At 43.0% G+C, this 25,110-nt stretch overlaps 2 protein-coding genes across 7 annotated transcripts in view; both read right to left on the bottom strand.

The window, feature by feature from the left end:
• The window catches only part of ric8b (RIC8 guanine nucleotide exchange factor B), a 29,771-nt gene extending 18,263 nt beyond the window's left edge, over positions 1–11,508 (bottom strand). For 3 of the 4 annotated variants that reach the window (XR_012593724.1, XR_012593723.1, XM_074634225.1), the window contains exons 1-9: positions 11,329–11,508; positions 7,275–7,322; positions 6,558–7,187; positions 3,823–3,917; positions 2,562–2,712; positions 1,256–1,354; positions 788–932; positions 508–652; positions 257–376 (exon numbers count right to left, since the gene is read on the bottom strand). Coding sequence is in view for 2 of the 4 variants with exons in the window: in XM_074634225.1 (XP_074490326.1) it covers positions 257–376; positions 508–652; positions 788–932; positions 1,256–1,354; positions 2,562–2,712; positions 3,823–3,917; positions 6,558–7,187; positions 7,275–7,322; positions 11,329–11,412 (1,517 nt within the window). In the remaining 2 variants the exon portion in view is untranslated. The remainder of the gene's footprint in view (positions 1–256; positions 377–507; positions 653–787; positions 933–1,255; positions 1,355–2,561; positions 2,713–3,822; positions 3,918–6,557; positions 7,188–7,274; positions 7,323–11,328) is intronic. The other variant, XM_074634226.1, reaches the window with a different exon arrangement.
• Positions 11,509–14,674: 3,166 nt separating this feature from the next.
• Positions 14,675–25,110, bottom strand: part of rfx4 (regulatory factor X, 4) — a 30,255-nt gene continuing 19,819 nt past the window's right edge. Inside the window, exons 13-18 of one of the 3 annotated variants that reach the window (XM_074634206.1) lie at positions 23,525–23,642; positions 21,063–21,182; positions 20,229–20,396; positions 19,961–20,120; positions 19,734–19,872; positions 14,675–16,782 (exon numbers count right to left, since the gene is read on the bottom strand). In XM_074634206.1, coding sequence (XP_074490307.1) covers positions 16,510–16,782; positions 19,734–19,872; positions 19,961–20,120; positions 20,229–20,396; positions 21,063–21,182; positions 23,525–23,642 — 978 coding nt within the window. In that variant the 3' untranslated portion in view covers positions 14,675–16,509. Of the gene's footprint in view, positions 16,783–19,733; positions 19,873–19,960; positions 20,121–20,228; positions 20,400–21,062; positions 21,183–23,524; positions 23,643–25,110 lie in introns of all 3 variants that reach the window. The other 2 variants (XM_074634205.1, XM_074634208.1) reach the window with 2 other exon arrangements.

Below are 25,110 nucleotides of genomic sequence, written 5' to 3'. Positions count from 1 at the left end.
TTTCTAAATACGGGATGTCCTCTGGACCGACGGGTTTAACACCACTCTATCGAAACATCCCCAATTCGAGTCAGAGCGAAGACCGTAGTTGCATTTTGTCCCTCCATTTATTCTCATTTCCTGTGACCTCTCTACTGTCCACTGTCAAAATAAAAACAAGAGTGCTCCATAAAAACTCACTTTTACAGTATTATTATAAGAATAACCTGAGAGGATTCTGCAGCCCATAGAAGAGTCTAGATTAGTATATATTTACCTGGACAACTTGTCAAACATATTGACAAGTTTCTGGGCTTCGTACTCCTTCTGCTCCTCGGTCATCTCCTCGATGGGGTTCGGCATCGGCTCCTCCACGTGACCGGTGATGGGGTTGATGCTGGAACAAACAGACGAGCAAAGTTAATATACAGCTGCAAACCGATTCATACATGATCAATGCATACAGATTAACATAGTAAACAAACTGACATCGGATTGTCGATGCTTTATTCTAAGACTTTCACTCACAAGGGTTTAGCAGATTTGTATTCCTCTGTGTCCGAGTCTTCATCTTCCGAGTACTGAGTCTCTCCTCTCCCTCCGGCCAGAAGTCCTCGAGCCACCAGGAGTCCTGCTGCATTTCCATATCCTGTGTACTTCAACAGGTTGTCCACTACAAGACGACACACCACAAACACACGAGGTTGTGAGGTTACATCAAAACGTACACGTGTCTCAAACAGTCTCATATTTTCTCATCTGATGCGCTGCGCCCGACGTTCCTCCCTGTGACCCGATCGCTGCTCACCGCTTTCTTTGCAGAGGACGAAGAGAAACTCTGCAGCCGTCTGCTTCACACCCATGTCCACGTGTGTCATAAGGCGAACTAGCTTGTTTCTGGTGGTGGTGCCGATCTCTGGCCTGATCTTTACATCTTTCAGTGGGGGGAGTACCTGAAGGAGCAGACATTATACACAAGATAATCAGATCATTGTTTTCCTGTCACTATAACCAACCTCTGAAACCTAGTCTAATCAACACACACAGCTATGAGGTCATTTCAATCTGGTTAGGATCCTGGTGGTCCATGAATGGAAAAGAGAAGCCATCGATGAAGAGGTTTGGAGCGGTGGTGTACTTTACTCAGACACTTCAGCAGGACAGATGTTGGCGTTCCAGATTAAAGGACCAACTCAATGAGAAATGTCACATACACATCAGAAATGTCACATACTTTACTGTTATCTCAGTTTAAATCTGTCGGCAGCTACTGTACCTGAGCTTTGATATATCTGCGGATCTCCCTGTGTTGTCTGGATCCTTCAGTCAAGAGGCTGAGCACCGGAGTCAAACCCTCTTTGTAGTTGGAGCCCTGCTTGGAGAGACACAAACCACAAACACTTCACAAGCTGCACAAGCTGGAAACAGTGGATAGATTATAATCAGTGGTGCTCACACATATAATATGAAGACTAATGAGGTAAAGACCAGATGGGTGGATGAGAGACTGATGACATGCAGTAAAGTGGTGTGTCACGTGTCCGTTTTGAACGGGCACTGCACTAGTTGTGACTAGGGATGCAAATTTTGAAAAATGTTCTTAACCGATAACCGATCCTCGTTAACCGATTATTAACCGACAAGATTTGTGCCTCGCATGCGGCGGTGTACCGGCTGCAGGAGCACAACAGATATTCCTTGACTGAAGTCTCCAGTTCAGCGTCCGGGAGCGTTAACTTAGCAGCTACGATGCTGCGTGTAGTGTCGCGGACATGCAGACACTTTCACAGTAAAAGTCTCCACCGCACATTTAGTTTAGTTTAGCAGATTGTCAGCTGTGTGTCTGCCGGATTAACTTTAGCGATTATCCAACAAACAGTGTGTATGTTTGTGCTACGTTAGCAGCTGCTAGCGTTGCCGGTGGCTCCGTGCCCGCTGTAGTCACACACATCCGCTCTGTCAGCAGGGTGTAACTTCAGCGAGTTTCCAAAACACTGTGTTGTCGGTGGCGTTCGAGCTGTGAACGTAGGTGTAGCAGACAGTGTGTGTACCGTTTATCTGTCAGTGAATAAATGCTACGAGGCTACAACTCCTCCGCTCAGCGAGCTATAGACGGAAGACAACTTCCTGTATCTGTAACGCCGGCTCAGACTCTCTTAAGGTGGACCAGCTTTTCTCCTTTAAGTGACGAGTTTTTCTCAGCTTTTTAATTAATTATTAACATTTCTTTTAACCGTTTTAACCGATAGTGTTAATCGGTTAAAATGCTTAATGTCGGTAAACGGTTAATTATTAACATCCCTATTTGTGAGTATATTTTCGTTCTGCGAGGCCGAGGAGCTTCCCTGTTTCCTGTATTCAGATCTCAAATATCAAATAAATGCAAGATGTCACAAAAATGTGTCCCGTGGCCGGCTACCTTTGTTTAAAATGTATGCATCTTAGTTTACATGGAAGCTCAGGCGTTTACTCCACTTGTATCACGTGCACTATACTGTGATATATTTAACCGCTCTTGAAGGAGAGTCTCAGTGTGTGAACAGCCAGTTCTCTTTGTATTCGCTGCAGAGGATGAACTTTACCTTGTCCATCCTTTTCTCCATGAAGTCTATCAACATCTGGACTCCATCCATGTTTTTCCCACCATATATCTCCAGTCCTCCCTGGACAGGCACGTCAATCAACACGTCCAGGCAGGACACGGGCAGGTTATTCAGCAGGTTGATGGCATGGCTGGAGATTAAACAAAAATATAAAATATATCTTAATGACTTAATAACAACACCACAATACCCAGCTGTGTTTACTAAGTAGAACATTCTATCTTCTAAACTGTTGGCAGATTCATCAAGGCTGCCCGAGTTTTATCTATTTGATCTGGATATTTATGTCGATACTGTCTGAGAAGACCAACGACGGCAAATTAGAGACAAATAATGAGACCTCTGAAATGATGGATTTGAGAAGACATAAAGCTGCTGTCAGGGACAGCTGGACAGCCGAGATGGAGGAAACAGCTTATATGGTGAATATTCTGCCAACACCAAATATCACAGCTCTTCCGATGCACGACTCATAACCGTGAGGAGGAAAAGGTGGTGTGTAGCTCCACCTGGAGAGGCAACCCTTATAATGTTGTGTGCTAGTGTGTAGAGTAATCTTGTATTGTCAGGATGTTTGTGATTGGAGAAGAAAACCTGAAATGTCTTCTTATTTGTGTGATGGATGCACACGGATCTTAAAGTTGGTTCAGATTTTTTTTTACACCTCAAACCTGCTTTCATGTCACTTTGCTGTTTTCTTTATAAAACAACTTTACCCATTCACACTCCACTTAGACCAGCTCTGTCACAAGACTCACATTCAAACAAACAAAGTTAGGTTGGTCAATGGACCAGCTCAGCCACCGACTCCACAGGTCAAGAGACACATCAGTCTCTTTTATATGACGCTGTTTAAATTTCAGTGTGTGGCCACAGATTCTTGGCATTCCTGCATTAAATTACCATGAGAAGAAGATACTGTGACAGCACAGAGCATCTAGAAGATGAAACATCAAACAAGGCTCCAAAGAAACATCTCTGATTTTCCCACGACACCGCAGTCTGCTATCGGACCGCGGGCTATAAGTCTTAGTTTGCAGTGAGCCGCTCGCTCACTCACAGCTGCTTGGTGGACACTCAGCGCTTCTCCAGACGCCAGACGGGTGATTTTCTATACAAATCACTTTCAAATGAAGTTTGACCGGTTTCACAGGTTGTAAAGTGCAGGGCGCCTTGATAAAATGTTCACGGTGTAGCTCACGAAAAGAGTTTCAAATATTAAAGAGGACAGACTTCCCACCTGTGTGCCTCCTCCGTTTTCTCCTCGGTCTCAGTCTTCAGCATCAACAGATGACGCAGGATGGCGGCGATGAGTCGGAACTGGTGGTCGTCCTCCTGTCAAATCAAGGATGTACAAAAACATGAATTCCAAGCCGACAGTTTCATTGTTCAGAAGTAAAGCAAAACAATGAGGTAGAAAATAAACTACATGGACAGGGACCTGGAAGCAAACTAACTGCAAAAATAGCTGCCTTCAAATTCAACGAGGCGTCTAAAGAGCAAAAAGAGGAGAGCTACGAGACGGAGTGAGATCAGAGGAAGAGGGAGTTTGGATTTCTACGGTATCACAGAGGAGGGGGTGGGGGGGTCTAACTGGACAACTAAGAACTAAATTTGATGTCATTAAGACTTACACTGTGTCAGATGCAGCCTCCGCGGTCACGTGTCCCCTTCAGTCCAAATTGCATGAAATGTGGCAAAACTGCCAAGTTTGATAGTGATTTTCAGAAATTAGCTGTAGCTACAAACTATTACATGATAACTACGTCATGAACGACATCAATCACAACCACATATAATAATGACACCTGGTCAGAAAGCATATGTACCAAATATCATCCCATTTCATTCACAGGATGAGATGCTAGTGTTTTTGAACTGTGTGTTTGTAGCCTATGAAAGAAGAGACATTTTATCACAGTAGGAAAATCACAGGTGTATATAAATAACATTATTGATGGCTGAATTCCATTTAGCTGCTTCAGTTTCAGGGTCCTGGTATTGTGCATGCTGGCTCACTGTCACGACTTACTGGTGACCTAATGTTTGTATTAATGTTAGGTTTGTGATGGTTTATATTTTTGGTGTTGGTATTCGTTAGTGTTGGGGATATTGTCATTTATTATTATATGATCGGGATGATTTGGGTCACATGGATATGGGCGGCACCCATAGTTTATATAATCAGCTGTTCACGAGAGGGAAGAGAGGGAAGAGAGGGAAGAGTGGGAAGAGAGGGAAGAGAGGGAAGAGTGGGAAGAGAGGGAAGAGAGGGAAGAGTGGGAAGAGAGGGAAGAGAGGGAAGAGTGGGAAGAGAGGGAAGAGTGGGAAGAGAGGGAAGAGAGGGAAGAGTGGGAAGAGAGGGAAGAGTGGGAAGAGAGGGAAGAGAGGGAAGAGAGGGAAGAGTGGGAAGAGAGGGAAGAGTGGGAAGAGAGGGAAGAGAGGGAAGAGTGGGAAGAGAGGGAAGAGAGGGAAGAGAGGGAAGAGTGGGAAGAGAGGGAAGAGAGGGAAGAGTGGGAAGAGAGGGAAGAGTGGGAAGAGAGGGAAGAGAGGGAAGAGTGGGAAGAGAGGGAAGAGAGGGAAGAGTGGGAAGAGAGGGAAGAGAGGGAAGAGAGGGAAGAGAGGGAAGAGTGGGAAGAGAGGGAAGAGAGGGAAGAGTGGGAAGAGAGGGAAGAGAGGGAAGAGAGGGAAGAGTGGGAAGAGAGGGAAGAGTGGGAAGAGAGGGAAGAGTGGGAAGAGAGGGAAGAGAGGGAAGAGTGGGAAGAGAGGGAAGAGAGGGAAGAGTGGGAAGAGAGGGAAGAGAGGGAAGAGTGGGAAGAGAGGGAAGAGTGGGAAGAGAGGGAAGAGAGGGAAGAGAGGGAAGAGTGGGAAGAGAGGGAAGAGTGGGAAGAGAGGGAAGAGAGGGAAGAGAGGGAAGAGAGGGAAGAGAGGGAAGAGTGGGAAGAGAGGGAAGAGTGGGAAGAGAGGGAAGAGAGGGAAGAGTGGGAAGAGAGGGAAGAGAGGGAAGAGAGGGAAGAGTGGGAAGAGAGGGAAGAGAGGGAAGAGTGGGAAGAGAGGGAAGAGTGGGAAGAGAGGGAAGAGAGGGAAGAGAGGGAAGAGTGGGAAGAGAGGGAAGAGAGGGAAGAGAGGGAAGAGAGGGAAGAGAGGGAAGAGAGGGAAGAGTGGGAAGAGTGGGAAGAGAGGGAAGAGAGGGAAGAGAGGGAAGAGTGGGAAGAGTGGGAAGAGAGGGAAGAGAGGGAAGAGAGGGAAGAGTGGGAAGAGTGGGAAGAGAGGGAAGAGTGGGAAGAGTGGGAAGAGTGGGAAGAGAGGGAAGAGAGGGAAGAGTGGGAAGAGAGGGAAGAGAGGGAAGAGAGGGAAGAGTGGGAAGAGAGGGAAGAGAGGGAAGAGTGGGAAGAGAGGGAAGAGTGGGAAGAGAGGGAAGAGAGAGAAGAGAGGGAAGAGTGGGAAGAGAGGGAAGAGAGGGAAGAGAGGGAAGAGAGGGAAGAGTGGGAAGAGTGGGAAGAGAGGGAAGAGTGGGAAGAGAGGGAAGAGAGGGAAGAGAGGGAAGAGTGGGAAGAGAGGGAAGAGAGGGAAGAGTGGGTCGCCGTATTTTCCTTTTGATCGCTGTTGATTGATTTTGTGCATGTTATAATAAGTCGATAATTTTCATTAAACTAGATTTTGTTCAACGTATTTTTCAAATCTCAGTGTATCATTTAAGTAGCGCATCGGACAAGCGAACCGGCCTGACCTCAGCCTCTCAGCTGCTTTTTGTTTGTTTCCTGAAGTCGCCACAGTGGTGAGCAGATGTATGATCTCTCTGGACAAAAGACAGTCTAACCTGTAATTGACCACATGACTGAGCCAGAAACATTTACGTTTCTGGTGATGCATACTTGATCTGCTCTTAACCCCTCCATACATACTGTACTTATGACAACGAGTCAGAGAACAAACCCAAAAGACTGGAGTAAAACAGCCTTACAACACACTCACCTCACCACCAGTGTCAGACAGTGTGAGGTTGAACAAGGCTTTGAGCGCCTCCATTGATCTCTCATTGTCCGCTGCAGGCATGGGCAGGGCCTGTGGATCTGGACGGGCGGCTTCATAGGGACCGACCCAGCTCACATCCAGGGTGTGCTCCAGGACCTCCGTCAGTAGTCTCACAGCATGCAATTCTCTCCTCAAAACCCCTCTCACATCGGGCCTCAGTGCAGACAGCAGGAAGAGGAGGCGCAGTGTGAAGAGGCCCACCTCATGGTGCCATGTGCGGGCTGTACGCAGGTTGGCACAGAGGCCATGAGCCAGCTGCACGTCTACACTGACCTGCTGAGCTGCAGGACTGTTGTACACCACGTTGCATAGGCACTTCAAGGCCTCCACCACCACCCTCTCCTCTTCCTCTGACAGGGTGTCTTCCTGAGAGCTTTTCTGGTTGTCATTTCCTTCCTCTCCAGCGTTCAGCCTCGCCATCCCTCCAAGGATCAGCATGCCCTCCCTGGTGGCTACAGGTGCGAGGACACGCTTGTCTCTGGACAGGATGCGGAGTGTCTCCAGACATGTCTTCTGACAGCTGGGCTGCACCTTCCTCCCGAGAACCGACAACACGCTCTGACACAGCTTCTGAAATGACACAGAATGAGAAAATTATAACACAACTGGGCTACAATGATCATCTAATAACCAACTGCTCAGATAACTAGTACTTACACTCCGCAGGGTCTCCTCCTTTTGGTCAAAACTGAAGGTGTGACTGTTCTGAAACAGACAAGATGATCATTGTGGACACCAAACAACTCAGACTGACACCTCACAGACACATATAGAATAGAATAGAATAGAACGCTTTATTGTCATCGTATTAAATACAACGAGATTCACAGTTGCCACTTCTGGTCAGTGCTTTAAAACAAATACTTGACAAGACTAAACGAGGCAGGTGAAACATCTAACAGGTAAAACACACACAGTTATAAAGCAAATAAAACAGGTAAAGTAGATGTAATAAATCTAAACAGAGGTATTACACTAGAAGTATAAAATATAAAAATAGATGTAATATAAACAGATATAGTTGCATATTAAACACAACTTATTATGAATGAACCCCAGCCTCTTGGAAAATGACATAATCACTTCCCAGTAGCCGAGCTAAAGCATGCTAATATTACTATATAACTCTATAACTCTATATAACTCTGTATAACTCTGTATAACACTGTATAACTCTATATAACTCTATATAACACTGTATAACTCTATATAACTCTGTATAACACTGTATAACTCTATATAACTCTATATAACACTGTATAACTCTATATAACTCTGTATAACACTGTATAACTCTATATAACTCTATATAACACTGTATAACTCTATATAACTCTGTATAACACTGTATAACTCTATATAACTCTGTATAACACTGTATAACTCTATATAACTCTGTATAACTATATAACTCTGTATAACTCTATATAACTCTGTATAACTATATAACTCTATATAACTCTATATAACACTGTATAACTCTATATAACTCTGTATAACTATATAACTCTATATAACTCTGTATAACACTGTATAACACTGTATAACTCTATATAACTCTGTATAACTCTGTATAACTCTGTATAACTCTATATAACTCTGTATAACTATATAACTCTATATAACTCTGTATAACACTGTATAACTCTATATAACTCTATATAACTCTGTATAACTCTATATAACTCTATATAACTCTGTATAACTCTGTATAACACTGTATAACTCTATATAACTCTATATAACTCTATATAACTCTATATAACACTGTATAACTCTATATAACTCTATATAACTCTGTATAACTATATATAACTCTGTATAACTCTATATAACTCTGTATAACTCTGTATAACACTGTATAACTCTATATAACTCTATATAACTCTATATAACTCTGTATAACTCTATATAACTCTATATAACTCTGTATAACTATATATAACTCTGTATAACTCTGTATAACTCTATATAACTCTGTATAACTCTGTATAACTCTGTATAACACTGTATAACTCTATATAACTCTGTATAACTCTGTATAACTCTATATAACTCTGTATAACTCTGTATAACACTGTATAACTCTATATAACTCTGTATAACTCTGTATAACTCTATATAACTCTATATAACTCTATATAACTCTGTATAACTCTGTATAACACTGTATAACTCTATATAACTCTATATAACTATATATAACTCTGTATAACTCTGTATAACTCTATATAACTCTGTATAACTCTGTATAACTCTGTATAACACTGTATAACTCTATATAACTCTGTATAACTCTGTATAACTCTATATAACTCTGTATAACTCTGTATAACACTGTATAACTCTATATAACTCTGTATAACTCTATATAACACTGTATAACTCTATATAACTCTATATAACTCTGTATAACTATATATAACTCTGTATAACTCTGTATAACTCTATATAACTCTGTATAACTCTGTATAACTCTGTATAACACTGTATAACTCTATATAACTCTGTATAACTCTGTATAACTCTATATAACTCTGTATAACTCTGTATAACACTGTATAACTCTATATAACTCTATATAACTCTATATAACTCTATATAACACTGTATAACTCTATATAACTCTATATAACACTGTATAACTCTGTATAACTCTATATAACTCTGTATAACTCTGTATAACTCTGTATAACTCTATATAACACTGTATAACTCTGTATAACTCTGTATAACTCTATATAACTCTGTATAACTCTGTATAACACTGTATAACTCTATATAACTCTGTATAACACTGTATAACTCTATATAACTCTGTATAACTCTGTATAACTCTGTATAACTCTATATAACTATATAACTCTATATAACTCTGTATAACTCTATATAACTCTGTATAACTCTGTATAACTCTGTATAACTCTGTATAACTCTATATAACTCTGTATAACTCTGTATAACTCTGTATAACTCTATATAACTCTATATAACTCTGTATAACTCTGTATAACTCTATATAACTCTGTATAACTCTATATAACTCTGTATAACTCTATATAACTCTATATAACTATATAACTCTATATAACTCTATATAACTCTGTATAACTCTATATAACTCTATATAACTCTGTATAACTCTATATAACTCTAGGTGCACTGTGAGCAGGCATCATTAGCAATACGTTGGTGGTGTTAACAGCAGCATTGTCCAGTTTGACTCATTCATTAGTTTGGTGTGAGATGTTTAACGAGGCAACATGTAACATCATGTAACATCATATGACATCATGTAACATCATGTAACAACATGTAACATCATGTAACAACATGTAACATCATGTAACAACATGTAACATCATGTAACAACATGTAACAACATGTAACATCATGTAACAACATGTAACAACATGTAACATCATGTAACAACATGTAACAACATGTAACAACATGTAACATCATGTAACAACATGTAACAACATGTAACATCATGTAACATCATGTAACATCATGTGACATGATGTCACATGATGTCACATCATGTGACATCATGTGACATCATGCGACATCATGCAACATCATGTGACATCATGCGACATCATGCGACATCATGCAACATCATGTAACATCATGTAACATCATGTGACATCATGTGACATCATGTAACAACATGTATCATGTAACAACATGTAACATCATGTAACATCATGTAACATCATGTGACATCATGTGACATGATGTCACATGATGTCACATTATGTGACATCATGTAACATCATGTGACATCATGCGACATCATGCGACATCATGCAACATCATGTAACATCATGTAACATCATGTGACATCATGTGACATCATGTGACATCATGTTACATGATGTTACATGTTGTTACATGATGTTACATGTTGTTACATGTTGTTACATGATGTTACATGTTGTTACATGTTGTTACATGATGTCACATGTGACATGATGTCACATGATGTCACATCATGTGACATCATGTGACATCATGTAACATCATGTGACATCATGCGACATCATGTAACATCATGTAACATGTGACATCATGTAACAACATGTAACATCATGTGACATCATGCGACATCATGTAACAACATGTAACAACATGTAACATCATGTAACATCATGTAACATGTGACATCATGTAACAACATGTAACATCATGTAACATCATGCGACATCATGCGACATCATGTGACATCATGTAACATCATGTGACATCATGCGACATCATGCAACATCATGTGACATCATGTAACATCATGTAACATCATGTGACATCATGTGACATCATGTAACAACATGTAACATCATGTGACATCATGTAACATCATGTAACAACATGTAACATCATGTGACATCATGTAACAACATGTAACATCATGTGACATCATGTAACATCATGTAACAACATGTAACATCATGTAACATCATGTGACATCATGTAACATCATGTAACATCATGTGACATCATGTAACATCATGTAACATCATGTGACATCATGTAACATCATGTGATACTGGAGCTGTCTGCTGGCCAGATGTTGAGCTAGCTCACAGCTAGCTGTTGAGCTAGCTCAACAGCTAGCTGTTGAGCTAGCTGTGAGCTAGCTGCCGTTAGCTGCTGCAGCTAGCTGCGGGTTGTTGTGGTTGAGTTAATAACGAGCAGAGCCTCCACTAACCTCTCTAATGAACTGCCGCAGAAGCTTCTCGATGTCCTCTTCGTTGGAAGTGTCGAGCTGTGATAACATGTTATTTAACTCCATGCTGTTTATCTGAGGTTAGAGCAGTTAGCTAGCTGTCAGGCTAGCTGAATGAGTGTCAGCCAGGTCTGCTGCTGCAAGGCCTATGAGAGGAGGCTAAATCATACGTCACATCTCGGGGGTCATAGCACATGCGCAGTAGAATCTGGCCGAAATTGAGCCAATCACAACGCAGGAGCGCAGCTTCAGTTACACTGCGCATGCGTTACTCCCCATCAGTGTCCTAGCCTTCTTCTAGAGGCCTTGATCTGCTGCTGTCAACAGGGAAACTCCCCTGACTGCCTCTCCATCACTTCACTTCACATCACTTCACTTCAGGGCTGTTCTCTCCTCTACCAGGCTGATTCAGTGCAGCACACATATACAGTTTAAACATATTATATAGTATCCAAATACTCTAATACGCCAATCAACAGTCTGGTGATTATACTGCATAATATAAATAATAATAAACATAACATAAATGCTGGTGTTAGGTTACCATCAATAACCTGATATCTTCAGGTGGAATTTAATTCATTCATTCATTTCATTAATTAATTTCATTCATTAATTTCATTCATTCATTCATTCATTCTCACTGTGCAATATCATTTTCGAATTGTGCAATTTTGTTAATAGATGTTTATTGTCAATACTGTATATACTGCTCCTGTTTTTATACTTCCTTCTATTTAAATGGTTCATATTTTGTTACTCTTTGTTTAGCTCTTTTTTACTGTGTTAGCTGATGCTTCTTGTTTTTTGCTTTTTAATCCATCAATAACTAACTGTACAAATGAACCTAATGTGTTAATGTCACTTGAGTTCAGAAACTCAGCTGCTGTTGGCCTCCTCAGAATGGCTGCACTGAAAAACACAACTTAGCTATCTAACTTCTAGCTCTTCAGTTACAAAACAGTCACGAAATATTTAAAGATCTGAAGGAACATATCAGAAATAAGTTAAAGTCGATGCCACTCAACTAAGCTGTAAAACTTATGGACTATGTTAACTATTAAGTAATCAAACAGCTATTTTTTTCTCACTGTGCAATATCATTTTCCACTTGTTCAATTTTTATTAATAGTTTGTTTATTGTCAATACTGTATATCCTGCTCCTATTTTTATACTTCTTTCTATTTAAATGGTTCATATTTTGTTACACTTTGTTTAGCTCTTTTTTACAGTGTTAGCTGATGCATCTTGTTTTTTGCACTATCCTCTTTGCTGCTGTACACTGCACATTTCCCCACTGAGGGACTAATAAAGGAATATCTGATCTTATCTCTTGAATATTCTCAGCTTTTACTAAGTCTGGATTCAGAGCCTCGTTTCCAGGCAGAACACGTTGCCTTAGTGAGAATAGATGGTGCTAGTATCTACTAATGTGAAAAAGATCAGATACCATTACCAAAAAGAAGTTTATTCAAGTGTGCTATTAGTATGTGTCTTTTAAACTTAGAAAAATAGAGTATACTTTCAGTTTACTTTTTATGTACTTATCAGAGATGACAAGTATACAGAAACTTCTACTTGGCTCATACTAGGTGTATTTCACTGACAATACTAACATTATCCATGTATAGATACTGTGAGTTTAAGAATATTAACCCATCATTTGTTTCTGTAATTGCAATCTTACATTTTCAAATAAATCTCTTGATTTTTTTTGATTTTTTTAGATTCATACAAAAAATTCTGCAGAAGCAATATCCTTGAGTCAGTGAGTTATAGACTTATTTTAAAGCACACAAAAATGGAGGTGCTTGTTTGGTGATGTCAGAGATGAGACCTATAGTGGTCATGCATCCTCGTGCACGAACCCAGGATCACCAATCTTCCTCTGAAATCTTCAGCAGATATTAATATTGACACTCAGGTCAGATGATTAAACCACAATAGTGGGTTGGACATTTAATTATTTATTTTTTTGTTGCTCTTAACAGGTTTTTCTAAATTCAAAGTCTCGGTTGTGAATCCTGCAGGATTTCGTAGAGACGCAACACAGAGGATCCATGTTCGGATAAATACAAATCTCGGCAGGGGTCAGAGGTCAAAGGTTATGGGACTGAGGTGCAATGACCCCGGCCCAGCGGGACATTCTCTCTATACAAATGTAATTCTTTCTGCAGTGTGGCCCTTGTGCTACCGGCCCAACCCCCCACTGACCGTGTTGTCACTGCGTCGCGGAGATAGAGAAGAAACAATCAGCTCAGACGACTTCAGAAAATGTTTTTTTCCCTTTTCAACATCAAAACGTAAGACGGAGATTTGACGGGAGGCGAAAGTGGAATTATGCATTTTTAAAAGGCAACATGTCAGTTATTATAAAGTTAAGTTATTAGTGAAATCTACCTTAAATTATTCTATTAGGGATAGAATATACTAATAGGGACTGTTTGTAACTTCTTCCAGGTATAAATCATTGTGGGTTGGTGTCTCATGCGCGCTCGCGTGTGTCTACGCTGTTCAGACTCAGACTCCAACACAAACTAAAGTGAAGCACCAAAACCTCTTGGTTGTATCTAGTGAAGCCCGTCTGTTAAACAGTGTTAACTCTTCCTGCTCCAGCCTCCCGACTGCGGTCAGAGGACACAGAGGAGACGATGCTGTGTCTGCTCTGCTCCTCTGCTCCTCTGCCTGCCTTCACTCACAGACCACGCTCCTTCTCTCTCTCTCTCTCCACCTCTCATGTGCATGCTGCTCACTCCACACTGCAGAAGAGTTAGTTTAGCTCTGAGAATATCTAGTGAATGATCAGTGGACGTTTGTGCAGAAATAACTGCTGCAGCTCCTCCAGACCAACAGAGGTTTCCCGTGTCTTGTGAAGTGACGGGGCTCCGCAGAGAGAAACGTTATCGTCTCCGACCAAAACTCCGGCGTCTCCCCCGTTCCCTCCGGCCGCGGTCGGGAGGCTGAGGCGGGAAAAGCCAACACTAGGATCAGCATTGATTCATGGAGAGACCTTGGTCTGGTCAGCTAACATTACTGCCAAGCAGCTGAAATATAGAGTGATATTGTGCTTTTAGCTGACGTGTGTCTCCTCACTGTGTTGAGCGATGCTCCTTCATGTCTATGTAGAGCGAGCACAAGCGCCAGCAACAGGACGCTGACTTTAGTTGACTTAACGGACACAGGTGAAGCTGTTAACAAGACATTTAGGATTCTTACAAACAGTCCCTTTAAAAAATTTACAGCTGTCTTATAAACAGGCATAGAAAGGATAGAAAGAACAGGACTTAATCAATTGCTCCAGTGCTGACATTGATTATGATTATTAAATAGATACAATAATGTGTTTAATAAAATTATTTTGTGGACTTTTACACAGAAAGAAGACAATTTGACCAAGATTTTAAATTGTCACCACAGACGGTTTCCAGTGCTTTTATTTACAGAAAAGTGACTAGACTTCATGTTACTGTACACTTTGATAATTTCCCTTTTTTATAAATACCCATAGGGTAATAGGTCCTCAGTAGCTTCGAGTGCATTATAAAACACACAACCCTAGGTTAATGCGTCTTTCACTAACCATACAAAACAGAGAACAAAGTACCAATTGTAACATAGAAAATAAAGAATACACCATGTTACAAAGTTACAGAAAATACATACTATATATATATTTATATAATGTCACAGTAAAACAGCAAAAAAATCATCTTGCGACGGAATAAACTCGCACAGTTGTTTTTGAGTCACTGCATTCAATCATTAAAAAAAACTATCCCAGATGGAGACACCTCAACACACCGATCGAGGAGTTTATATCTGTCTTTGTGCCGCTGTGTGTAACTGGTGTTCCCAAAAGAACGTTAAGGCAGTACAGTTCGTCCACATCCTGCAGCAAGCCCGCGACAAGATGCTGCACAGTGCTGAGCAACGAGAGGAGGCAGCGGTGTCACTGAGACCGGACCGGTGTCAGTGGCAGTTTACGGCACACTGACCCGCCCGTCACCGACAGAGCTGGCTGAGGGTCGGTGGGATGATCTGTGTGCTGACTCGTGAGACTGACGAGGGAAACGCAGGTGTACATTCCTTAAAACAAAGGCACAGCTTGGCAGCAGCATTGCACTCTTAAAAAATGATTTTGCTGCAAGTTCAATCTTTATGATTTGATTTGTTTCCTCCAGCAGTGAGCAAAAACACATCAATCGTTGAAGAAAAAATTCATTAAACCTCCGCACAAGTTACACCACAATCATCACTGATTCAGAGGGATGCACCGATACCGATACCGATACCAGTATCGTGTATCGTTTCCGATACTGTGCTCATGTACTCGTACTCGCAAAACGGCTCCGATACAATGGCACCGATACCACTTTACGGCAGCGCGACGTTAACCTCTCGTCACCATCTTACGGGTCCTTTCGCACGCGCTCACGCTCCACCTCCCCGACGGTGCGGGCGAGACGGGCCGGTGATGCGCCGGTGCGTCGGCGATCACTTTGCGCCACAGGGTTTTGCTTGCACTTGCTGACTCGTGCGTGCGTTAGACTCCTTGGTCCGTGTTTCAAGACGGGTCGGGTGGGTTGCCGACATCGCCGCAGACCCCTGGCGTCGTTTATGTGGGACGCGGCACGACGAGGTTGGGGCACACTGAGGACAGTCTGCCCCGGTCGACAGTCGCACCGGAGCAGGGAGCCCCGTCACGGTGCGGCGAGGTCAGGCGGAGAGCGCTGTAAAGCTGCGGCCACGAGCCACCTTCGCCCCGAGCCTTTCCAAGCCGACCTAGAGCCGGTGGCGGCGCACCGCCTCGTATGCAGGACTCCCCAGCCTGTCGTGTGTTGCTGACACCCTCCAGCTGGCTGTTAACGAGGGTCTTTTGGCACAGAGAAGTACTCGTATCGGTACTCGGTATCGGAGAGTACCCAAATGTAAGTACTTGTACTCGGTCTGAAACAGAGTGGTATCGGTGCATCCCTACTGATTCAGAGTCTTTTCAAATTGTCAGTACGTCCATACCATAATTCCTATTGCCTTGCATCGGCACTCTCTGCTCCTCCTTTTTTGATGATGTACTTGATTGGAAGTGTTCAGAGACGTTGCATCCACCAGTTCGAGGAGGCCCGGAGCTTGACCACAGCTGTGCAGAGCGGTGTGTTTACGGGCTACTTGGCCCAGCCTGTGGTGGCCTCTCCGTTGATGTAGGCGAAGCCGGGGAAATGCTGCGAGTGTTCGTACTCTGAGTTCCTGCGTGGGCCCAGAGGAGAGTACATGTCCCCAGAAGCAGCGTAGCGGGATGAATGCATAGGTGGGCTGGTGTAACAGCTGTTAGCTGGCGACACATCTGGCCACCGGGGGGGGACGGGCGCAGGGTGCAACCGAGGAGTGCTGCCCATCAAGCACGGCTCCATTCGAGACATCTGGCCGTTGAGCTGGTACTGTGGAGGGGAGGAAGAAGAGGAGAGAAGTTACAGTGATGCAGCAACTAGTGAGCATCAAATACAGTGAATAATGACCATCATTTTCATAACCAATTAATCGGCTGATTATGGTCTCTATTGTGTCTAAAATCAAAATATATTCAGTTTACTATCACATAAGACAAAGAAGAGAATCAAATCAGCACATTTAGATGTTAGAACCGTTAAATGTTCATCAGGTATCACAATAGTTTCAGATTAATTTTCTGTGAATTGAGTAATCAATTAACTGACTATCATCTTTAATTATTAAGTTGACTGTTAAAGCTTCAGTAGTCAGTATATTTTTAGCATCATTGGGCAAAAATCCCATAATAACCTTTCAGCATATTGTAATTCAAGTGTTCTGAGAGAAAACTAGACTTCTGCTCCTCATGGCTCTGTTTACAGGCTTTAGAACATCTAGCCCGTGATGACGGGAGACTTTGACCAATCACAGGTCATTTCATTGAGAGAGCGTTCCTATTGGTCGCTCGCGTGTGTCTCCGCTGTTCAGACTCAGACTCCAACACAAACTACAGTGAAGCACCAAAACCTCTTGGTTGTATCTAGTGAAGCCCGTCTGTTAAACAGTGTTGGCCGCGGTCGGAGGACGCGGGGGAGACCGTAGCTTTGGTCTCCAGGACCGCGCTCTCTCTCTCTCTCTCTCTCTCTCTCTCTCTCTCTCTCTCTCTCTCTCTCTCTCTCTCTCTCTCTCTCTCTCTCTCTCTCTCTCTCTCTCTCTCTCTCTCTCTCTCTCTCTCTCTCTCTCTCTCTCTCTCTCTCTCTCTCTCTCTCTCTCCACCTCTCACGTGCATGCTGCTCACTCCACACTGCAGAAGAGTTAGTTTAGCTCTGAGAATATCTAGTGAATGTTCAGTGGACGTTTGTGCAGAAATAACTGCTGCAGCTCCTCCAGACCAACAGAGGTTTCCCGTGTCTTGTGAAGTGACGGGGCTCCGCAGAGAGAAACGTTATCGTCTCCGACCAAAACTCCGGCGTCTCCCCCGTTCCCTCCGGCCGTGGTCGGGAGGCTGAGGCGGGAAAAGCCAACACTAGGATCAGCATTGATTCATGGAGAGACCTTGGTCTGGTCAGCTAACATTACTGCCAAGCAGCTGAAATATAGAGTGATATTGTGCTTTTAGCTGACGTGTGTCTCCTCACTGTGTTGAGCGATGCTCCTTCATGTCTATGTAGAGCGAGCACAAGCGCCAGCAACAGGACGCTGACTTTAGTTGACTTAACGGACACAGGTGAAGCTGTTAACAAGACATTTCTGATTCTTACAAACAGTCCCTTTAATGAAGGTCAAAATGCTGCCGGGAATAAACCGGTAGAGAACTTTCTCTTTAGGTCGACCTCTTTATTTACTCATTGGACTAAAAGTAGTTAAACTACTCTAAAGGCTAGTTCTGAATCAGCCCACCATGTGTCCCCAGAACATGTCCAGAGGACATGACCTGTGTGTCCTCAAAGGTAGCTCCAGCCCTGCTCATATCAGCGTTGCATTGTGTGAACTGACCCTGCCGACAGTAATTTCCTGTCGGGGGAAATTGCCTCACAAGTTGTACCACAGTGGTCGAAATAGAAAAAATTAAGCCACTTAAGAATATTAGACATCAGCTCAGCTGTTTTCCTGTTATTTCTGTTGCCGATGGCGACCGAACCCAAACAGCTCCAACTCAATCTGCCTGTTGACCAAAATATTTTGGACAGATGGAGATCCGACACCGTTTTGTGTCGGTCTCGGCTCCATCCCCGACCTCTCACACAGACAAAGCTCAGGCATTGTGCCCGATTTAAGCTCAGACAGGCTTAAAAAAAAAAAGTGGAAGTAGGACCCTTTTCCTTTTTCTCACTAAATATAAACACGACAGTCGATTCCATTATGAGGCATCACGGCATGGAAAGAGACAGTCAGCGCAGGTCAGAGAGCAGAACGCACGGCTCAGCTGCCTCTTGTTCACGGGCAGAAAAGAGACCATTGAATAACAATATTTTAATAAACGCCCCCTTCGCCCTGCTTCGCGGCTGCTGGCTCAGACACATGAAGAGACTATTGAGAGCTGGAAAAGAGGAGTAACGGAGCAGGGCCCCCTCTTGGCCCCGGCCGAGCCACCTTTCACTGTCTGCTTCCGCTGTGTGGAGAGGCTGATAGAAACGCCGTGGCCCGCTGAGGCCCGCTGAGGCCCAGCTCATCTCCTCCCACTAGAAAGGCAGCGGAGGCTGGAGGGCCCTCGACAGGAAATTACCATCAAAAGAGTAAACTCACACCAGTCGCTGCACAAGCTGGAACATCAGTGACTCCATCTCATCCCAACAATCTCACATTTAAATCTTCTATTTACTTTGCTGCTGTGCTTCAAGCATTCCCACATCATCTATTAACATCCACAGATTTATGTACATGTTGGATCTTGTTGCATCTTTCTGGTAAACATTCTAAATGTGTCCCAGTTTATTTCCTGTTGCAGTGTATGTGAATAACATCAGCTGACAGGAAGTAAACATGGACCCAAGCTGTTGCCTAGCAACGCAATTCTGTTGAAATGCACTAAAACTAAGCGTTTCAGACAGAGGGTGAGTACAGGTATATTCAGGCTGACAGAATGAGGAAAATAAAGTGTTTTTTGAACATTAAAGTATTTAAACATGTTCTAGTAGAAACACAAAATACAAGTATGAACCTGATAATGAGCACCATATGGGACCTTTAAATGTTGTATTGTTTGTTGGATTCTGTACGGAGGCTCATGACGTTCAACCCACAGCTGGAAATGCAAAATAAATGTCAAAAGTTTAAAAAACAAAAAACTTTGGTTGGAGGACTCAAAAGGTTTTAAAATTCCCTAAGTAAATTCCTTCATTGATTTCCATTCATGTTAAATGCTATTGACCTCCAGTTCCTGGGTGACTTGGGGACTGACCTGTGCAGACGAGCGGTGGTAGGCGGAGTAGTGGAGGGGGGCTGGGAGCGGCGGCTCGTGGGCCAGACTGGGATACTGGCTCTGGATGGAGTGGGGGTGCTGGTTGGCGTAGCTGCCGTAGTTGTAGCTCCCGGTATACCTATGAATGAAGAGAGCAAGCCAGAACCCATTAGAGAAGTTCTCCAGCAAAATGATGAACTCAATTGTAACAGTGAAATGCTAATTACCCATGCTCCTCTCTGTAGACGGGCAGCCGGTGGGCGGAGGACGGCGGCGGGACCGGAGCGCTGCTCCTCATACAGGACAGCTGCTGTCCGGCCTCTGGAGCGGAGCCGCCGGCTGTTGTCACTGTGTATGTAAGGGACCAGGTATATGACTGAACAGCGCCTGGTAGACACACATATACGGACACAAAGAAAATGTGTTGGCTCAAAGGAACTATGTGCGGTGAGAGGATGTCTGTGTGTGTGCGGCTGGCTGAGAGGCCGGGCTCACCTGTGGTGGTGGTGGCTGCGACTCCGGTGTACTCCGGGGACACGGCCGCCACCGTCGGGGAGCTGGCCGAGGAAACGCCCGCGGAGTGGACCGACCGAGCCGGAGAGAAGGAACCCGGAGACGGGGAGGTGGGGGTGGTTTCTGTCACGGGGAATTCCTCCTCTCTCTCTGCTGACGAAGTCAAGAGAAGACAGAAAATCAGACTATCAGACATTTAATACAATAATAACAGTTATTAGATTAGATTCAACTTTACTGTCAGTGCACGAAGTACAACTACAACGAAATGCAGGTTTGCATCTAACCAGAGCGCAAACTAGTAAAGTGCTGATAAGACAATATATACAAATGAGGATATATTGGTGTATATAAACAGGCATATACATATATACAGATTGTACTTAAAGGTCCCATATTTCTAAAACGTGAGATTTTCATGTCTTTTATATGATAAAGCAGGTTTAAGTGTTATATAAATACTGTTAAACTATAAAAACGCTCAATATACGGAGTAATACGCACAGCCCGTATTCAGAAATTGTGCGTTTAAAACAAGCCGTTAGGATTTCTGTCCATTTGTGATGTCACAAATATACAATATTTAGACCATTACACGGTTTTAAACGTAAACATTCTAAATGTGTCCCAGTTTATTTCCTGTTAATGACATCAGCTGACAGGAAGTAAACATGGACCCAAGCTGTTGCCTAGCAACGCAATTCTGTTGAAATGCACTAAAACGGAGCGTTTCAGACAGAGAGTGAATACAGGACAGGTTTGCAGCTGTACTGTCGTCAGATATTGATTTAGACCTCCAGGTAGCGGCGGTCTCACCTGTGCTGCCCTCTGCCTTCATGGCCCTCATCAGGTCGTTGGCTCTCTCCTGGCAGTGCAGTGACTCCAGCAGGTAGAGCACGTAGTCATCAAACATCAGGTGGATCAGGTGGAAGGAGCCTGCGTACAGAGAGAGAGAGAGAAGACTCAGAGGTGATGTGGAAGTTATTGTGTATAAAAACATGCTGACACTCCCAAAAGGCTGTTTATATGTAGAGATCTGCCGTGTAGCTGTAGGTGGGCTAGGTGGGCCTAGATGGGCCTCGGTGGGCCTAGGTGGGCCTGTTCCACCTAATGTGTATCCACTTGTCAGTCAGGCCCATCCAATCAGAAGGCTTCCTTTTTGGATTTTGATTGTTTACCATATGATAGGTCAGTTTTGTGAGTGGCAGGTGGCAGTGCCTTAGTGAATTTCGCGACTTTCTGCTAGGTTAAGACAAAATGACAAAAAGCAATTTACTAAAGTTCGTCTCAAAAAGACGTCGTGAGCAGGAGGAAGAGAATTCAGCTGTTCAGGAGCCATGGATCTTGAGTAGTAACGAGTTGGACAGCTCTGCTAATTCAGCCGTTTCCTAACTCTAACCCACCAGCAGCGCTTGATTCTCCAACGTTGGCCTCGGCTTCCCCTCCATGCTAATGTACAGGAACATGCAGCCATATCTTAGGCTCATTCATTCTCATTTGAAAGAGAACTGACAGAATCGTTGGAATATAAAGAAATCATTGCCGTGTTCAACACCAAGCCCCGTCGTCTCCTACTGGAATCATCAGAAGTCAGCCGATTTAAGTTTTGGGACTGTGTAGTAGCCGTGTATTATTGTGTATTTCCTGTGTGGTTAATGTGGCCGCTGAGCCTACCGGGATGTTCAAGTATTGTTTTTATACGATCCACTATCCAAAACTCTCCTGCTGGTTTCATGATGCTGGTTTGATGATGCTGTTGTGTTGCGTCTGTCAGCTGCACTGTGTGACACACACACAGCGCAGCTGACAGACGCACACTGTGTGTGTATCGTAATGGCATGCATGTATGTTTGTGATGCAAAAGGCTTGGTATGATTAAACTGTGGTGCATTCAAGCAGGTATAGTTGTAATGGCCTATTTTGGTAACATATGCGTTCATTTTCTCTCGTCCACCTACATTGTGATTTGTGGTAGAGATGGGACATAAAGGAAGAGCGTTGAGACTGAAAGCATCTGAGTGATGACATCACATCCTGCAGACTGACAGGAGGGCTGCTGTTATTAAAAAGAAGCGAGCGCGCTCGTTTCCGTGTACCGAGTCAGCGCCAGAAATATGTGAGCTGACCTCGGAGGTCGCACGGAAGATGAGGAGACCGCGGCATGTGTGAGGGAGCGTCACAATTGTGTCATTGTGCGGGTCGCTGCCGCCGCCGTGCGCATAATAAACACTTGTGGCCATTGAAGGGAGCGAGGGGGGGGGGGGTAATACTGACCGGTCATAAAATGGAAAAGACAGGCGGGGTGGGGGGGAGGGCTTTTGTTAATTAGCTGTTTGTGCTCAGAGACCTGCTTTATCAAAACACTGCAACCAGCTGTGTCTTTGATATTCACAGACGGGACCAGAGGACACGGAGAGGAGAGAGAAGACATTTTCTTTTCTTTCATTTTTACAACTCGACACGGCGAACACTCGCTGGAGCACAACGAGCTGTTAAAGCTGCCATTTTACTGGTTTCTCAGCCTGACGGTGTCCCCGGCACCAAGTGCACCAGTTATTATTTTTCCGCTGCAAGATCACATTTTTGAGGCGCTTAGGATGCACGAAAACTCAGGAAACGTGGAATACGCATCAGAACTGGCGAAAAATTCAAAGTTCTGTAGTGATTGGGATCTGGCGTCGCCATCGGGCTCCATAGCGCCCTCTAATGCGCAGAAGGCCACAGTTTGGACAAAGTTGATCCTATATTCATGAGATTTGTTAGATGCATCCCGCTGTGACGCCATCCTCCTAGAGGATTCAAGAGATCCATCTCAAAGTCGGGCAGCAGAATCTCAACACCTTCACGATGCTAAATTGTGAAGCTTTTGTGTTTTCGCAAAACGGCGTTGTTGTGGCGGCGCAGCGAATTTCGATGTTTCGACATGACACAGGAAGTTCTTGTAAATCGACTTTACATCGTCCAATCTGCCCCAAACTTGACATGATTTATAAGAGTCTTTAGCGCCACGCAGAAAACACCTTCTAACTGTTGCGTGCAGTATCCGACTTTCATAGAAATGCACTTAGAAATGCAATTAGTTTTTCTTTGTAATGTTTTTGTCCACTTCAACGTTCTCTTCGGTGTCTTATACGTCTGTTTAGTATGGATCCTTGAATGTGCACAATAAACTACAGTAACTAACTTTCCTGTATACTCATGAAGTACTAGTCATAGTTGTGTATATTTCCGTCTGTCTGTCTGCATTAAGGAGTGATGACGAAGCATCGGCAGCTCACCAAAGCTGGGCGCGCTGTGGAGGGTCATATCCCGGATGACTCTGGTACCAAAGCACGACCACATCAGCAGGAACTGTTGGGCCACCTTCTTCAGGCAGCCGGGCCTCTTCCCTGCCACCTAGAGAGAACATTTCCATGAGAAAAGAGGGGGGAAGGGTCGGGATGCCGGGGGTAGCATTAACCCCCGGGTCTGCGTCGGGGCTTAACCCCTCAGGAACGAAAAACATGTCAACAAGTCAACTATTTAATTTGCCCCTCGGGGACACGCCTTCCTATTGAACTATTGTCTGCGCGGTCCAAGACGTTGCCAGGGCGACCGAAATTTACAAGCCCATATCTGGCACATAATGGACGCAAATGGGAAGCTTGAAGACATCATTAACTGGGAGGATTGCAACGTAAGTGCCTCCGTGTAAGAAAGACACGCAGAGACGAGTGGCTTCCAGCAGCAGGTGTCTTTTTAAGGAGCTAAATCATCAGACTGGTGCTGCGCAAACACTCCAAACATTTAGTTAAAATCACTTCTCAGCATCACACAGCGAAAACAGAGAACGTTTATCGGTGCAACGTGAACAAAAAGACGGATACTTTATGTTCTAGTTCAGAGGTCTGTAACCTTAAACCCCTCTCCAGAGGCTCCCTGTGGATTTATAAAACATTTAGTGGAAATGAATAACTGTTCTTTGTTTACATTTTCACTTATCATTGTTGTAGGTCTATGGTACGACGGTACGACGGAGTATTAGGGCCACATTGAGGGAAAAAAATAAATCTGAGACTTTATATCTCGTAAAGTTATGACTTTATTCTTGTAATATTATGACTTTATTCTCGTTATATTACGACTTTATTCTCGTAGAGTTATGACTTTATTCTCGTAGAGTTATGACTTTATTCTCGTAATATTATGACTTTATTCTCGTTATATTACGACTTTATTCTCGTAGAGTTATGACTTTATTCTCGTAATATTATGACTTTATTCTCGTTATATTACGAATTTATTCTCGTAGAGTTATGACTTTATTCTCGTAATATTATGACTTTATTCTCGTTATATTACGACTTTATTCTCGTAAAGTTATGACTTTATTCTCGTAATATTATGACTTTATTCTCGTTATATTACGACTTTATTCTCGTAGAGTTATGACTTTATTCTCGTTATATTACGACTTTATTCTCGTAATATTACGACTTTATTCTCGTAAAGTTATGACTTTATTCTCGTAATATTATGACTTTATTCTCGTTATATTACGACTTTATTCTCGTAGAGTTGACTTTATTCTCGTTATATTACGACTTTATTCTCGTAATATTATGACTTTATTCTTGTAATATTCTGACTTTATTCTCGTAGAGTTATGACTTTATTCTCGTAATATTATGACTTTATTCTCGTAATATTACGACTTTATTCTCGTAAAGTTATGACTTTATTCTCGTGATATTACGACTTTTTTCTCGTAAAGTTACGACTTTATTCTCGTGATATTACGACTTTTTTCTTGTAAAGTTACGACTTTATTCTCGTGATATTACAACTTTTTTCTCGTAAAGTTACGACTTTATTCTCGTGATAT

Source organism: Sebastes fasciatus, chromosome 4 (genome assembly GCF_043250625.1).
Source record: "Sebastes fasciatus isolate fSebFas1 chromosome 4, fSebFas1.pri, whole genome shotgun sequence".
Lineage (NCBI taxonomy): Eukaryota > Metazoa > Chordata > Actinopteri > Perciformes > Sebastidae > Sebastes > Sebastes fasciatus.
This window is presented reverse-complemented; position numbering and strand designations above follow the sequence as displayed.